General features: G+C 32.0%; 1 protein-coding gene across 2 annotated transcripts in view; it reads left to right on the top strand.

The window, feature by feature from the left end:
• The first annotated feature begins 421 nt into the window (after positions 1–421).
• The window catches only part of LOC134700023 (metabotropic glutamate receptor 4-like), a 31527-nt gene continuing 15115 nt past the window's right edge, over positions 422–16833 (top strand). Inside the window, exons 1-6 of one of the 2 annotated variants that reach the window (XM_063561421.1) lie at positions 422–482; positions 5702–6306; positions 9066–9178; positions 10503–10696; positions 12620–12839; positions 15498–15580. In XM_063561421.1, the coding sequence (XP_063417491.1) occupies positions 5839–6306; positions 9066–9178; positions 10503–10696; positions 12620–12839; positions 15498–15580 (1078 nt within the window). In that variant the 5' untranslated portion in view covers positions 422–482; positions 5702–5838. Of the gene's footprint in view, positions 483–5312; positions 5433–5701; positions 6307–9065; positions 9179–10502; positions 10697–12619; positions 12840–15497; positions 15581–16833 lie in introns of those variants that run through there. The other variant, XM_063561420.1, reaches the window with a different exon arrangement.

Raw genomic sequence — 16833 nt, 5'->3', positions numbered from 1 at the left:
CCACCATATAAATAAAGACTGAACCTAAATGTCGACGCCCAAGCCGACACCTACTAAGACAGACTAGGATTGCTGTATCCTTCGTCGTTGACAGATTTCTCATCAATATGCAATTCTTCATAGATTTTGTCAAAATCATGAGAATCTAATGGCTATACTCAAGATTGTTACAGCGAAGATACGAATAACTTGGTTCATTTCTAGTTGATGCTAGGATCTTGTTAGCCTATTTATCAACTTAACAAAGATGACTTAATTGTAAAATATATTCACAAATTATAAGGATTTTTATAGTAAATGACATCTTCAAAACAGTAAGACGAGCATTTATTATACACTGTTATATATATAAAATGACATAGTAAATGATATCATTCATTAATTATGAATGTAACTATCCTGTAACATTCGACCCTTGACAAAAACATAGATAACGTCCCCCAACCTGTCTCATATCAAGGTATAGAAAACAATGATAAAAGGTAAGGATCATAATATTTTGTTATAATTACTGCGTAAACTATCATTTTTGTACAGAACATCAGAACTTGAGGCTAATTCCGTATGAAATTGTTGATATATTTATGCACTTTAAAACATATATCACGTGTAGTGTTGGGTCGCCTGGCTGCGTAACTCTCGGTGTCCAGGTACAACTAGTTGATGAACACATTTACGTCATGAGGCCATTGATGGGTATTAAATGAGCAAAGTAACAAATTATAAGCCTGTTATCTTTAATGATTTTTATACATAGTAAATGTTGAAGTGTAATGACAGTATAACACAACACACAGCTACGAAATAGTATCGGGGAATAACTGTTTATTTATGTGGGAAACTAAGGGGTACATTTGTACGATATATTATGTCAAATATTGCGAAACGTGGAACAAAAGAAAATTTTAATAAATTCTAATTCATTCAGCTACGTATAAGTCTGCATTTATAAAACTTTTCTTCAAATTAGAAAGGGTGAAGAACATCAATGATTTTCAAAAGTTTTATTTTGCCACTTCCTGCATGTTTTTGAAACCAGAGCATGTATGGCTTACCTTGGGACATTGTAGACACAAAAATGACAAAAAAATGTGTTTTTGTTTATCGTGTATTACTGATCATTTAGTCTATTTGTTTTATTTCTATCTTCTTTAGTTTTTGTTCAAAACACTAAAGAGGGCAAAAAAATAGAGTTACCAGTCTACTAACAATTTCGGCAAAATGTGAATTATAATACTAGTATTAGTTCTTGACTTGCTGGTTATTTTATTTTTTATTTTAAGTGTCAACCGATCTATTACATTCTTTATCTTATAAAGTCAAACGCAAAAGAAATCGGAATAATCTTCATTAAAAGGCAATAACTCCAATAATGAGTCGTTAAGTTGTCTCACATATAGATGCCTTCCGGAACATTTTCGCTTTATTTTTAAAAGTTTTTTTTTATCTATTATAATAATTAAGGTATAAGTATAACAGTTTTCAAAATAATAGACAAAACTTGCATTTAACATCTGGCCTACGTTCTATTTTAGCCATGTCGGCCATCTTGGTTGGTAGGCCGAAACATCGGACATTATTCTAAACTAGATACATCAATGATGAGTGTAGCCAAGTTTGGTTTTACATTTGACCCACTAGTTTTAGAGAGAATGATTTTGTTAAAGTTAACGACGACAGATGCCTTGTTGATGAGATAATTAAAAGCTAAAATAAAATAATAAAAAAAAAACCAACAAAAAACCAATGGCCCCATTAGATATGAATGGTTGATGTCTTAGTTATTGTTCAAAATACAATTTCGCACGTATTTATAAGAGTTCGACCAGTCTGCTCTTCTACAGTGCAGTGGCGGAACCAAAAGGGGGCAGATTTGAACCCCCCATTTTTTACGATCAGTGCATTTGAATGGGGACAAATGGTTGGATCCCACTTTTTATCCTGGGTTGGGAAAACCCCTAGTATAGAAAATGTCTGGATCCGCACCACGGTAGGTATAGTGTGGATCGATTTTTTTCGAGTGATTTGATTTCATTTATTTCGAGTGTAGTTTGGGCTTTTTCGAGTGATAAAACATGTGATAAGTTCAATAAACGACTATTTCGTAATTATAAAAGTTTTTAACATTACTACATATCTTATATTGAATACTATATATATTTTGATCAACAAAGAAGCTCAATTTCCTTGTATTTAATACCCCAAAAAAATCAGTGTTTGTTATTGTCCGGGTTTTTTCGAGAGCAACTGTGAATTCGTCCAGGTTTTTAGGGTTTTAGACAAATGGTCCCAGTTTTTTACAGAAAATATCATATATTCCCAATAAGTCTTCAAAAACATAACAAAATGAATCTTTTTTCAATTTAATGCAAATATTCTGTTTGGGGAGCGTTATACAACTACTTTTAAGTGTTCATTTAGAAATAACTTGATCCTTAACAAAACGGTGACTAGAACATTATACAGGGAACTCATATTCATTTTAACTTCATTTCATGCTCCTTTTGATTTTACAGTTAATAATATTTCTTGTGGTGAACTCCGTAGATTAATAAAAGAAACCTATAAATAAAAAAAACATAAAACACACACACACATTTAATCCATAGATATAGGAAGATGTGGTGTTAGTGCCAATGAGACAACTCTCCAAATAACAATTTAAAAACCCCATTTGTATTGCCATTGAACACAAAATTGAATAAAATTTCATATAGAATATATTTCATATAATACAAATCTAAATATGTCCCTTTAGCAATGATAGACAAATACAAAATGTGTATATTATATGCTTTCACCAGCTAGATTGTACAGTGCTTCGAACGACACCATAACAACATTGTAATGTCTTGATTAATATTCATATTTCCCACTTTTTAGACACTTTTCATTTATTGAAAGGACGTTATCATGGTGTTTAGTTGCTGTATGACCAATTATCATATTTGCATAATCAGACTCCTCCTCACAGTTGTAGCATTTAGTCATACTCATATGGCCGGACCATATGATAAATATAGGCAGATGTGGTATGAGTACCGATGAGACAACTCTCCATCTAAACAAAAAATTATAAAAGTAAACCATTATAGGCCAAGGTACGGCCTTCAACACGGGGCCTTGGCTCACACCGACCAACAAGATATGAAGGGCCACCAAAGTAACTAGTTCAAAACCATTCAAACGGGAAAACAAACTTACGGTTTAGGGGTTGGATGGGGTAGAAAAAAGAATTTAAACAAAAGATATATTTATGTTCCTTGGCGAAAAAAGTAATAAAGTGGCGAAAAATATAAGTGCCCAAGGAGAACCCAAATTTGGGACCATATGCGTATACGTTATATATAGAAACGATTCAATAAAACTTATATTTAACAATGACGGTTACATGAAATGTATTAATTTTATACTTCAAAGGCTGCCCAAAACAGCAAAAGTTACAAGTTGAAACCCATTGTCTTTAAATTAATTGTCTTAAGTTGGGTGTAGAATTTATCTGTTCTCTGTCCGTCTCTAGTATCAATTATAAAGACTCTTTATTATATCGATTTTTTTTGTCAGTTAGTTTTAACAGTTAAACTCTAAAGACTTGTTTAACAGTTCATTAAGACATTTTTGGAGATTATCTTCCAAGTCGACATTTTGCTGTTCAGTAATAGTTATCCTATGAGGTCCAAATAATAATATCGTCCGGACGACTCATACTAGATTGTTGACATCACGGATATATTCTGTACATGAAATGTAAAAGATGTTCAAAAAAGAATATATTCAAATGATACTTGTTTCGTGATAAAATGTGCCTTGACAGTACATAATTTGAGCCTTTATTTTATAGTTTTTAACGTAAACACATAACATTTTTAGCTATAAGAAATGTATATGATCACTTGATAAAAAAGAACACACTCGAAAAAGCCCGGACTGCTCTCGAAAAAGCCCGGACATGAAAAACTGAATTTACTCTCAAAATGTCGTTTTCAATGCATAACAACAGTTTTTGTAAAGTGTCTGTATATTTAAGGATATGTAGATTCCATGTATGCATTCCCGTCGACATTTGCATTGGTATGTGGAAGAAAATGGCGTTATTCGGTATTTTTGAATAAAAGCATTTTAAGGCTAAATTTTTATATCTCAAATACTACCATATCATTGATAATATCAGATTATTAATTGTCATTTTTCATATCGCAAATATTATTTGCCCTAGGTTCAATATCAGCCCAAGAGCCGCATGGCTCGAGGGCTGATATTGACCGAGGGCTGATAATACATGCGATATGAAAAATGACATGTTATGATCTTTTTATCATATGCTTCAACAGTAGAAAAAAATAACAGATTCATATATTGATCCTTTTATGTGGTTCCCAAAAAGAAGTTGAAAGAGTAAAAAGTTCACGGACGTCGGACCCAAAATTTGATACATTCAATATGAAATCTTTCTATCATATTCCTCAACAGAGAAAAAACCCATATTTTTATATGGACAAATCGACAAAAAAATAATTCAACAATATACATATTGAACATTGTATGGAAAAGTCAACTTTTTAAAGTAACTTTCTAAATCATGTTTCAGAAAAAACTATAAAAAATGCATTTTATTTAATTTACTTTTTTTTTTTAATTTAATTTAATTTAATTATTTTACACAATACACATTCCAGTATTCAAATAATTGTTTTGTACACTACTTTGCCTAATGTTTTTCACTGAAAACATAGCATTGAGGTGCATTTTCCGGAATTTTCCGAGTATCACCGGAATGCCATGTGATAAAGTTACGGAAAGGCATGTGATAACAATCGAAGCATGTGATAAACTTTTCATATCAGCCCGCTAAGGACCAATTGGAAAAAATATGAAATTTACGGTAATTCAATGGTATTATCATACAGTAAAAATCATATGTTATTTAGTCTAAGTATATGATAACCTTGTATATCACACTCAAGCTTCTATATCACGTCTTGTTTGAAAAGAAGTCTGTTTGTTTATAATTTTGATCATATTCACTCGAAAAAAAGTGGTCACACTCGAAAAAAGTAGTCACACTCGAAAAAGCCCGATCAAACAACTTGAAAAACCACGATCCTAGCCGAACACTATACCTAACGTGCTACAGCGAATTTTCTAAGTTTATTTCCGCCATGATTTCAATAATAGACTCCACCTAGTCTGTTAAATGGTACCAGTAACTAAGTCTAAGAGCCCTCTTGACAGTTCGGAAACACTCAGTTATCGATCGATCGTACCTTGAACTTCCTTGATTCAAATACCCATTCTAATGTTTGGATTAATCAGAATAGTCAGCTATAGAGCTATAGTACCTATATGTATGAAATAATTGAAATGGAGGTTAAATGCTTAAGTTGAATAGCTGTCTTGCAGTCCGATCTGACATAATGGTGTAAAACTTAAAAGTAAGTCTGCTTTACTGTAATGGTAAATGACGGGAAATGTGGATGAAAAGAAATTTCATCAAAATTTAATTGTGTTCAGATAAGTACACCTCTATATTTACTAAACTTATTTACATAACATTTTGATGGAAATCTATTAAATACAATGAAGAGGGAACATAAAGTATGTTAATCGTTTTTAGTTTTCCGCATACAACAAGCCTTTAAGCAAATTAAGTGTTAGACTGTACTGTAGACCTATCCATTGATTATTGCCTATATACTTGTAGTTATACCAGAATAGTATATCATGGTTAAACCAACAATGTAAACGTGGTGCACTTATATACAGCAAATATCATCAGAATCAAGAACCGATCAACTGTAATCGTCATGTAACATGTAGACAATTTTCTAATGAATAATTATGACACTTTTATGGATATATTTGCATGTGATGGTATCATTTACCATTGCTTTTGTACCAGAAGACGACAAATATATTCTTAAGGGAGATCTAGTTCTAGGTGGACTGTTTCCTATTCACTCAACATACAAACCAGAATTGGAAAAATGTTTGGATATCCAAGGACAAGATGGCATACAGGCTTTGGAAGCTATGAAATATTCAATACTAACGATTAATGACAACAAAATTCTTCCAGGACTAAGTCTTGGAATGGTAGGGGTTGACACGTGTGAAAGTGAAACAATCTCATTGGATAATACAAACGAACTGTTAGATATGAGAATCAACAAAAATGTGAACGCAGAAACATGCTCTTGTAAATCTGGCGACACAATGAAAAATAATTTGATTGGTGTCATTGGTCCAGCTTCCAGTAAATTGTCAATACCTGTAGCTAGTTTGCTTCGTCTGTTCAAAGTTCCACAGGTTTGTGTTATAACTAATACAAATGAAAAATAAAACACTGTAAGGTAGAAATGGCAGGTGAAGGGACTTCAAGGGATGAGAAAAATGCTGTTATATTTTCCAATTACTTGTATTTCGAATTTAAAGGAAATGATGAATATGTTGTATTATTAACTTTTTTTATTGATAAGAACTTTGATCGGATGTTGGATGTGTTCTTGATAATTTAGTCAGTCAGATCTGTATTTAGTGTCTTTTTGTTGTTGGATGTACAAGTACCCGGCCACGTCCACTCTGTGTTTTCATATATATAGATATAGGAAGATGTGGTGTGAGTTCCAATGAGACAACTCTCCATCAAAGTAATTATTTAAAAAGTAAACCATTATAGGTTAAAGTACGGCCTTCAACACGGAGCCTTGGCTCACACCGAACAACAAGCTATAAAGGGCCCCAAAATTACTAGTGTAAAACCATTCAAACGGGAAAACCAACGGTCTAATCTATATAAACAAAACGAGAAACACGTATATATTACAAAAACAAACGACAACTACTGTACATCAGATTCCTGACTTAGGACAGGTGCAAACATTTGCAGCGGGATTAAACGTTTTAATGGTTCCAAACCTTCTCCCTTTTTCTGAAACAATAGCATAACATCACAACATAGAAAAACACACGATAAAATATCAATTGGCAGACTTAACTCAATCAAAAAACGTATGATTACACAATGAATATATATATTTCTATGTGATGAGTGAAGTCATTTTCAGCTGTTTTTTTTGTAATCTGTTCTTATGATGTACTGTTACACCACTGTCACAGGCTAGGGGCGAGTTGGGCGCCCGCGAACATGTTTAACCCCACCACATTCTGTGTTTGTCCGAAGTCAGGAGCTTGTAATTAAGTGGTTGTTGTTTGTTGCTGTTTTACATTTTTTATTATTTTGTACGTAAATTAGGTTGTTGATTTTCTCGTTTGAATTGCTTATTACATTTGTCATTTTTGGGTTGTCTATAGCCTACTGTGCGGTACGGGCATTGTTGAAGACCGTACGGTGAACTATATATGTTAATGTCTGTGTCACTTTGGTCTCTTGTGGAGATTTGTATCATTGGCAAGCATACCACATCTTCCTTTTTTATTTTTAAGATAAGTTTATCCTGAAAAGACAACTCGGAATTGCTACAAATATATATTTTTTTTAATAACATATATTTTATTCTTTTTTATGTATTATCTAGATTTTATGTTTTATAATCGATAGAGATAGACTTTTAACTGCAAAAAAGGACCGACAAGTCCGGCAAATTCTACATATAAGTCAACATGGTCGAAATATTCAGTTGACTCTTTATTAGAGTCATTGCCCTTTGATGCCGATTTTTATCAGTTTTGTACGTTTTTGTATTGTACTTTTATAGATGGATATAAACTTAAGTAAGGAAAACAATACTTCTTCGTTTGATAAAATAAATCTGTTGTGGGTCATACCTCTACTGCCTCTAGTTGTTTTTCATTTGTCATTTGGCTTTCTCATAGTTTCATATTAAAGTCAATACATAACAATTGCTTGTTAAATTGACATACTCGCTTACTTCGATTCATAGTGTTGATGTGAAAGAATTCGAGTTATCAAATATTGTTTAATAGTCTTATTTGTATTTGTTTCTCTGACGATTTGTTTCTCTAACGATTTGTTTCTCTGACGATTTGTTTCTCTAACGAGTTGTTTTTCTAACGATTTGTTTCTTTAACGATTTGTTTCTCTAACGATTTGTTTCTCTGACGATTTGTTTCTCTAACAATTTGTTTCTCTGACGATTTGTTTCTCTTACGATTTGTTTCTCTGACGATTTGTTTCTCTAACGATTTGTTTTTGTTGGTTCAGTTTGCTATCCCCAGTGTATATCCATTATAGTAAGGAACGATGCAATATAAGATCATATACGAGTAAACGAAAATATCAAGTTGAATTAGCAGATTTTTAAGAATTGAATGCTTCTTTTTGTAAATTTATTGGGGTATAAAAGCGTTGACCGAAGTACATTTTGTATGAAACGCTTTTACAACCCTATAAAGTTACAAAAAGAAGCATTCAATACTTATTATTACATTTTTTAGCTAGGATTATAAAAACACGATTTTTATGAAGTTTAATATTTAAATTCACCTGTGCACTTTATTGTGGGACCTCGTGTCATCATGAATGACATGTTATTGTCTCATGCAATTGCTTACGGAATAACATGTGATGTGCAATTAGCCAATCAGAATAACGTATTATAATGAAACATACATCTAATGTAATTATTAAAAAATAAAAGCTAATTCTCGATTTGATATTCAGAGGTTGAACCAATAAAGTTTTTACATTGTAGGTTGTTTAAATCTAAGTTAAATTAAATGTTGTTTTTTTAACTCGAACTTAATTTAAACTTAACAAAAACTCGATATTTTTTGTTTATCTCAAATTTGACTGGAATTTTATCTCGGACTCTTAAAGGGGCAGACGGGAAGAGTCCTGGAAACTATACAATTAAATTTATATACATTATTCGCCTATATGAGGTCTATTATAAGATGCTCCTAAAAGGCTATCAATCATAATCATGTTTTCACTTAATTCACACTTCTTAACTAAACCACATGTGTAAGACCTTATGTGTGCTACATTTGAAGAACGTATTAGAAATATGCTGCTTAACCATTCAAATAATCTAATAACTTGAAAAACGTTAGTCTTAAAAATAATTACTCTTTTTGTCTTTTAGATAAGTTACCAGTCTACCTCTCCAGAACTGAGCGACAAAACTCGATTTCAATATTTTAAGAGAACCGTACCTTCAGATTACTTTCAAGCCAAAGCAATTGCAGATCTACTCAAGTATTTAGAAAACATAAATTAAATGATTACTACATAATTTATTATAAATTGACTTGAACGATACCAATATCAACCATAATAATGGCGAACTCCCAAAAAATGACACGAAAGTAAAAGATATAACACAACAGTTACTGTAGTCCTCTAACCAATTAATGCTTATTTTAATAAGGGTATTTTCATTACACAGTATATGTCATTGTTTCGGAGATTATATGTTAAATTTCTCATCCTTAATGTACATTATGTACATTGTTTAAAAAGTTTGTAGAAAACCAAACTTTATATAATTCTTTTATATAATCTGACCGAAATTAAAACAGCAGTACGCATATTACAAAATATATCATTAGCAAAAAAAAACGAGATAAATTTCAAAAGGAAGGAAGGAAGGACTCAATGTACAACTAAAGCACGTGGCAAACTAATAAAAATATATCCGGTCATATTGAAATATACATAAAAAAATTACGTATGCGTCAATCCTTTTTTAATTGTAAAGCTCTTGGTGCCATATTTTTAAGAATTGAATGCTCCTTTTTGTAAATTCATTAGGGTGTAAAAGCGTTGACCGAAGTACTTGCGCGCTTCATTCTAAAAATGCACGCACGGACGGTCAACGCTTTTACGACACTATGAAATTACTAAAAGAAGCATTCAATACTTATAATCAGTGGCGGATCCAGAACTTTTTGTAAGGGGTGGGTCACGGGGGGGGGGGGGGGGGGGGGGTTGGGAGGGGAGCCCTTCAGTGATTCAATATAAAAGCAATCAATTTTTTCCCACGAAAGGGGGGGGGGCAGGCCCCCAAGCTCCCCCTGTATCCGCCTATGGTAATCAATTTTTTTCGCTATGGTTATTTTGAAATGAAGAATGACATGATATTACTCTTATAGACAATCAAAATAACGTATAATGAAAATACATCTAATGTAATCATATTTCTGTAAATGTTTCTTATCTCAGTCATTTACGTGGAAAATTTACTCATTAAATGACAATGTCAACAATTATGTGTTTTTCTCTACTCTCTTTGTGGGTTTATACACCTAAATGACCCATAGTAATCTCACTTATTCAGCAGGGATGCAAACAATTTACCAAACTTTTATTCTATTTTGTTTTCTGTGAAATGAAATACTTAAATTACATTCTGCAAATTGTTTGCTCCAACTTGGTAGTGTGAGTAATACAAATAATCTCGCGCAATACGCATTGAACTGTGACAGACAGAGAGACAAAGGAAAGGAAACATCAAAATATACAAAATGCGTTTATATGCTAGCATAATTATTGTAAAACGTAAGTTTTCTATTTGAAACAGGGATCTGGAATATCAATACATCTCCATTGTGTATGAAGACAGCAGCTATGGATTCAACTTCAAGTCGATGTTAGAGAAATTAGCCATGCATGGTAATTTTTGTGTTGGAGTATCAATGAAGCTACCATATGATCCGTCGGACTCACAGATTAAACATATTATCAAAACTTTATTAAAACAAAAAAATGGAAAAGGTATGAAACCCAATTGTTATTATATATTAATCGTGCACAATGAGTTATTTGTATATTTGACCATAATAATTATATCTGTTTTACCAATGAGATAACATGTCGAAATATTTCATGTTACCCTTTAATCAATATTTAAAATTTATTTGATAAACGCCAAAAAAATAAATGAAAAATAGTAATACAAAATTCGTTAAGGTGGCTCGTGGGTACAAAAATTTTAGCAAAAAATTAAACCTTTATATTTTCATTACAAATTTTATTTATTACACTATTAGTTGTTACTTTATGATATGGTACAAAAAACAACCCAAAAAATTGATTTGGTTTGGCCCCAGATGACTTTAAAAATTGAAAAAGCTCCAAATTATCTCCCTTTGGTGCAAAAATGCCATTTTTTTGGCCTTAAATTTGAAATATCTTTTTAACTCATCGGTGACCTATATTTTTTATTATTATTTTCAAATAAGCTGTACATAAACTAAATAATTGTAAAATTTAAGCGATTTCTTATGTTAGGTTATTTTTTTATTTCGATCTTTCCTCTTTTTCTCCTATTAGTTCAACAGAAAAAAAGGACATTAACAAAAATGTATGCTTCTTCCAGAGGCAGATTTTAGCTTATCTGAACGGTGACCCCATTTTTTTATTTCATTTTTCTTTTAAGTATATGATGAAGTTCATTTATGAAAAAATATATCGAAATCCTATATTAGGAAAAAAAAATCATTTATACCCAGGAGCCCCCTTAAGTGTTCCGCGGAACCAAGTGTCTCGCCTACTTTTGCTGTTGTCTATGTTTTCAGTGTGATAGTGGGATGCACATATTAGATTTACAGTTAATGAAATAAAATGTTTGAAATGTATGAACAAAGTCAAAAAAGAGTTAAAAACTTAAAATGAAGACTGTATGTAATGTAAGTGGAAGAAAAACTAAGTCAATTTATAAATAAGTAATATACGGGGAAAAGGAAATTTACTTCTAGATTCTCGCTTTTGATCATAAGAATTCTGTCCAAGTTTGGTAAAAATCCAGGATAGTTTAAGAAAGTTATTATTTTTTTAAAAACATTTATAATTTAACCACGAGTAAATCTTATTTTAACTGACAGAAAAAACTAATTTCATTTATAAGTAAAATACGGATAAACAGATTTAATTATTTATAAAATTTACTTCTGGATACTATCTTATGATCATAAACAATAAAGTTATTAACATTTTAAAGACTTTTACAACAGAGTGGATTTTATGTTAACTGGCAGAGAGAAAAAATATGTCTGTTTATAACTAAAATACTGAAAAACAGGGTTTTTTATTATTTACTTTTTGATGCTGTCTTATGATCATAAACAAGCTTCTGTCCAAGTTTGGTAGGAATCCAGGATAGTTTAAGAATGTTATTAAAACTTCAAAAACTTTTAACCACAGAGTGAATATTTGTGGACGCCGCTGACGACGGACTATATAATGGTTTTGTCTTAATTTTGCGACAAAAGTCGCGACAAAGAACTAAAATCTAGAAAACAACACATGTCATGTTATGAAATATTTCAGAATCTTTCTCATCTTTCTAAAAGATTGTTTTTAAAGTTTATTTTTATAAAAGCTATATACATGTATTCATATTTTACTTTGAAATTCTGTAATGACGTTTTCTTTCTGTTTTCTTATAGGTGGTATTTTTTTTGCATGTAACATTTACAGAAAATCTTGGATTAAATTCTTTTGACACGATACACTACAAAGCAAGACTATTAAAGATTGTTATGGAACTAGGAGAGACGCTAATTTTTGAGAAAAAGCATTTTGTTTCTCAAATTCTGCATTTTACTGATAAATGTAATAAACTATGATCATATACTATATTTATTAATATGTAGTTACCATAGTAAATACAGAAGTACTTTAAACTATCTTTTGTAGATCCAACTGTTGTAGTTTTAATTTTAAGGCCGCATACTGCCATTGAGTTATTCAAAGCTGTGAGTCAAACAACTCATGCCAAGTCTTTCCACTGGATAGCTACCGATGGTTGGGCTGGAAGGTCGTTTAAAAATAATGACATTAATGATGTATTGGAAGGATCTGTTGGTGTTCAGTTATTCATGGGCGACATACCTGGCTTTAAAAAGTATTTTACTAAGTAAGTTGCAAATAACTGTGTTTCATATTTCCATCGGTTATCTGTAAGTATTCTTAAGTACCTTAAGTATTCTGTCCACAATTACTTCAAAATTGTCAGGTATACATGTTGTTCTAACATTTGAGTGAAATATTTATAGTTTAATTAAATATTTTGTTGGAGGATAAGCTAAAATTATTAAAGAATTGAATGCATCTGTTTGTAATTGTCTTGAAAAAAGTAGTATTTTGTTACATTCGAGTTACATTGCTGCAGCAATTAAACCCCAAGAACATAGCTGTCAGTGTCCAAGTTAGAACTATAATTTGATATCTAAAGTACGATTCTTTTGGAACATATTATATTATTACCTGTGTTACGCAAATTCGAAAGTTAGAAAAAAATATAAGAAGTAAAAATGTTATGCAAAAGATTTAGTTTTCAAAGTGCAGACTGTGTAAAGATCGCATATCGTGGAAAGGAAATTAACAGAAAGTAAAATGATATTATCAGTGTCTTTTATTCATATAAAGGTTCATGATCGTCAATTTTCATATCAAAGTTTTATTTATGTCCGCCACACTTTTCACACAACCATATTATCTTACTAGTATATATACTTACCCTTGGTTTATAATATACATGTTACTTGTAGGCTTGTCATTGGTTTATACTATACATGTTACTTGTAGGGTTGTCATTGGTTTATACTATACATGTTACTTGTAGGCTTGTCATTGGTGTATAGTATACATGTTACTTGTAGGCTTACCATTGGTTTATACTATACATGTTACTTGTAGGCTTACCATTGATGTATACTATACATGTTACTAGTAGGCTTACCATTGGTTTATACTATATATATTACTAGTACGCTAACCATTGGTTTATAGTATACATGTTACTTGAAGGCTTACTATTGGTTTATAAAATACATGTTACTTATAGGCTAACCATTGGTTTATACTATATATGTTACTTGTAGGCTTACCATTGGTTTATAGTATACATGTTACTTGTAGGCTTACCATTGGTTTATAGAATATATGTTACTTGTAGGCTTGTCATTGGTTTATACTATACATGTTACTTTTAGGCTTACCATCGGTTTATAGTATACATGTTTCTTGTAGGCTTACCATTAGTTTATAGTATACATGTTACTTGTAGGCTAACCATTGATTTATAGTATACGTGTTACTTGTAGGCTTACCGTTGGTCTACAGAATACATGTTACTTGTAGGTTTGTCATTGGTTTATACTATACATGGTACTTGTAGGCTTGTCATTGGTTTATTGTATACGTGTTACTTGTAGGCTTGTCATTGGTTTATTCTATACATTTTACTTGTAGGCTTACCATTGGTTTATAGTATACATGTTACTTGTAGGCTTGTCATTGGTTTATACTATACATGTTACTTTTAGGCTTACCATCTGTTTATAGTATACATGTTACTTGTAGGCTTACCATTGGTTTATAGTATACATGTTACTTGTATGTGTGTAATTGGTTAATAGTATACATGTTACTTGTAGGCTTGTCATTGGTTTATACTAAACATGTTACTTGTAGGCTTGTCATTGGTTTATACTATACATGTTACTTGTAGGCTTGTCATTGGTTTATAGTATACATGTTACGTGTAGGCTTGTCATTGGTTTATACTATATATGTTACTTGTATGCTTACCATTGGTGTATACTATACATGTTACTTGTAGGCTTGTCATTGGTTTATTGTATACATGTTACTTGTAGGCTTGTCATTGGTTTATAGTATACATGTTACTTGTAGGCTTGTCATTGGTTTATACTATACATGTTACTTGTAGGCTTACCATTGGTTTATAGTATACATGTTACTTGTAGGCTTACCATTGGTGTCTACTATACATGTTACTTGTAGGCTTGTCATTGATTTATAGTATACATGTTACTTGTAGGCTTACCATTGGTTTATACTATACATGTTACTTGTAGGCTTATCATTAGTTTATAGTGTACATGTTACTTGTAGGATTATCATTGGTTTATAGTATACATGTTACTTGTAGGCTTACCATTGGTGTCTACTATACATGTTACTTGTAGGCTTACCATTGGTTTATAGTATACATGTTACTTGTAGGCTTACCATGGGTTTATACTATACATGTTACTTGTAGGCTTACCACTGGTTTACAGTATACATGTTATTTGTAGGCTTACCATTAGTTTATAGTTTACATGTTACTTGTAGGCTTACCATTGGTGTCAACTATACATGTTACTTGTAGGCTTACCACTTGTTTATAGTATACATGTTACTTGTAGACTTACCATTGGTTTATAGTATACATGTTACTTGTAGGCTTACCATTGGTGTCTACTATATATGTTACTTGTAGGCTTACCATTGGTTTATAGTATACATGTTACTTGTAGGCTTTCCATTGGTTTATAGTATACATACATGTTACTTGTAGGCTTACCATCGGTTTATACTATACATGTTACTTGTAGGCTTACCATTGGTGTATACTATGGCTTACCATTGATTTATACTATACATATTACTTTTAGGCTTGTCAAACAACCATATTATCTTACTAGTATATATACTTACCATTGATTTATACTATACATGTTACTTGTAGGCTTACCATTGGTTTATTCTATACATGTACTTGTAGGCTTGTTGACGGTAATCCGACTAATCCATGGTGGCAGGATTACACTGATACGGATGTTGATGGATGTACTCAAGCTGAATGTAGTAAGAACACACTTGTACCTTATAATTGTAAAGTATTATGCATCGTGTACGAGGTTCTGTGAGGGATAATGAAGTCTTATGCATCGTATACGAGGTTCTTTGATAGATGATAAAGTCTTATGCATCGTGTACGAGGTTCTGTGATAGATGATAAAGTCTTATGCATCGTGTACGAGGTTCTGTGATAGATGATAAAGTCTTATGCATCGTGTACGAGGTTCTGTGATAGATGATAAAGTCTTATGCATCGTCAACGAGGTTCTGTGATAGATGATAAAGTCGTATGCATCGTGTACGAGGTTCTTTGATAGATGATAAAGTCTTATGAATCGTGTACGAGGTTCTGTGATAGATGATAAAGTCTTATGCATCGTGTACGAGGTTCTTTGATAGATGATAAAGTCTTATGCATCGTGTACGAGGTTCTGTGATAGATAATAAACTCTTATGCATCGTGTACGATGTTCTGTGATAGATGATAAAGTCTTATGCATCGTGTACGAGGTTCTGTGATAGACAATAAAGTCTTATGCATCGTGTACGAGGTTCTGTGATAGATGATAAAGTCTTATGCATCGTGTACGAGGTTCTGTTATAGATAATAAAGTCTTATGCATCGTGTACGAGGTTCTGTGAGGGATAATGAAGTCTTATGCATCGTGTACGAGGTTCTGTGATAGATAATAAACTCTTATGCATCGTGTACGAGGTTCTGTGATAGATGATAAAGTCTTATGCATCGTGTACGAGGTTCTGTGATAGATAATAAAGTCCTATGCATCGTGTACGAGGTTCTGTGATAGATAATAAAGTCTTATGCATCGTGTACGATGTTCTGTGATAGATGATACAGTCTTATGCATCGTGTACGAGGTTCTGTGATAGACAATAAAGTCTTATGCATCGTGTACGAGGTTCTGTGATAGATGATAAAGTCTTATGCATCGTGTACGAGGTTCTGTGATAGATAATAAAGTCTTATGCATCGTGTACGAGGTTCTGTGAGGGATAATAAACTCTTATGCATCGTGTACGAGGTTCTGTGATAGATAATAAACTCTTATGCATCGCGCGTACGAGGTTCTGTGATAGATGATAAAGTCTTATGCATCGTGTACGAGGTTCTGTGATAGATAATAAAGTCTTATGCATCGTGTACGAGGTTCTGTGATAGATAATAAAGTCGTATGCATCGTGTACGAGGTTCTGTGATAGATAATAAAGTCTTATGCATCGTGTACGAGGTTCTTTGA

This window comes from Mytilus trossulus, unplaced genomic scaffold (genome assembly GCF_036588685.1).
Source record: "Mytilus trossulus isolate FHL-02 unplaced genomic scaffold, PNRI_Mtr1.1.1.hap1 h1tg000110l__unscaffolded, whole genome shotgun sequence".
Taxonomy (NCBI): domain Eukaryota; kingdom Metazoa; phylum Mollusca; class Bivalvia; order Mytilida; family Mytilidae; genus Mytilus; species Mytilus trossulus.
The sequence above is the reverse complement of the archived record's forward strand: the minus strand, read 5'-3'. Positions and strand labels throughout refer to the sequence as shown.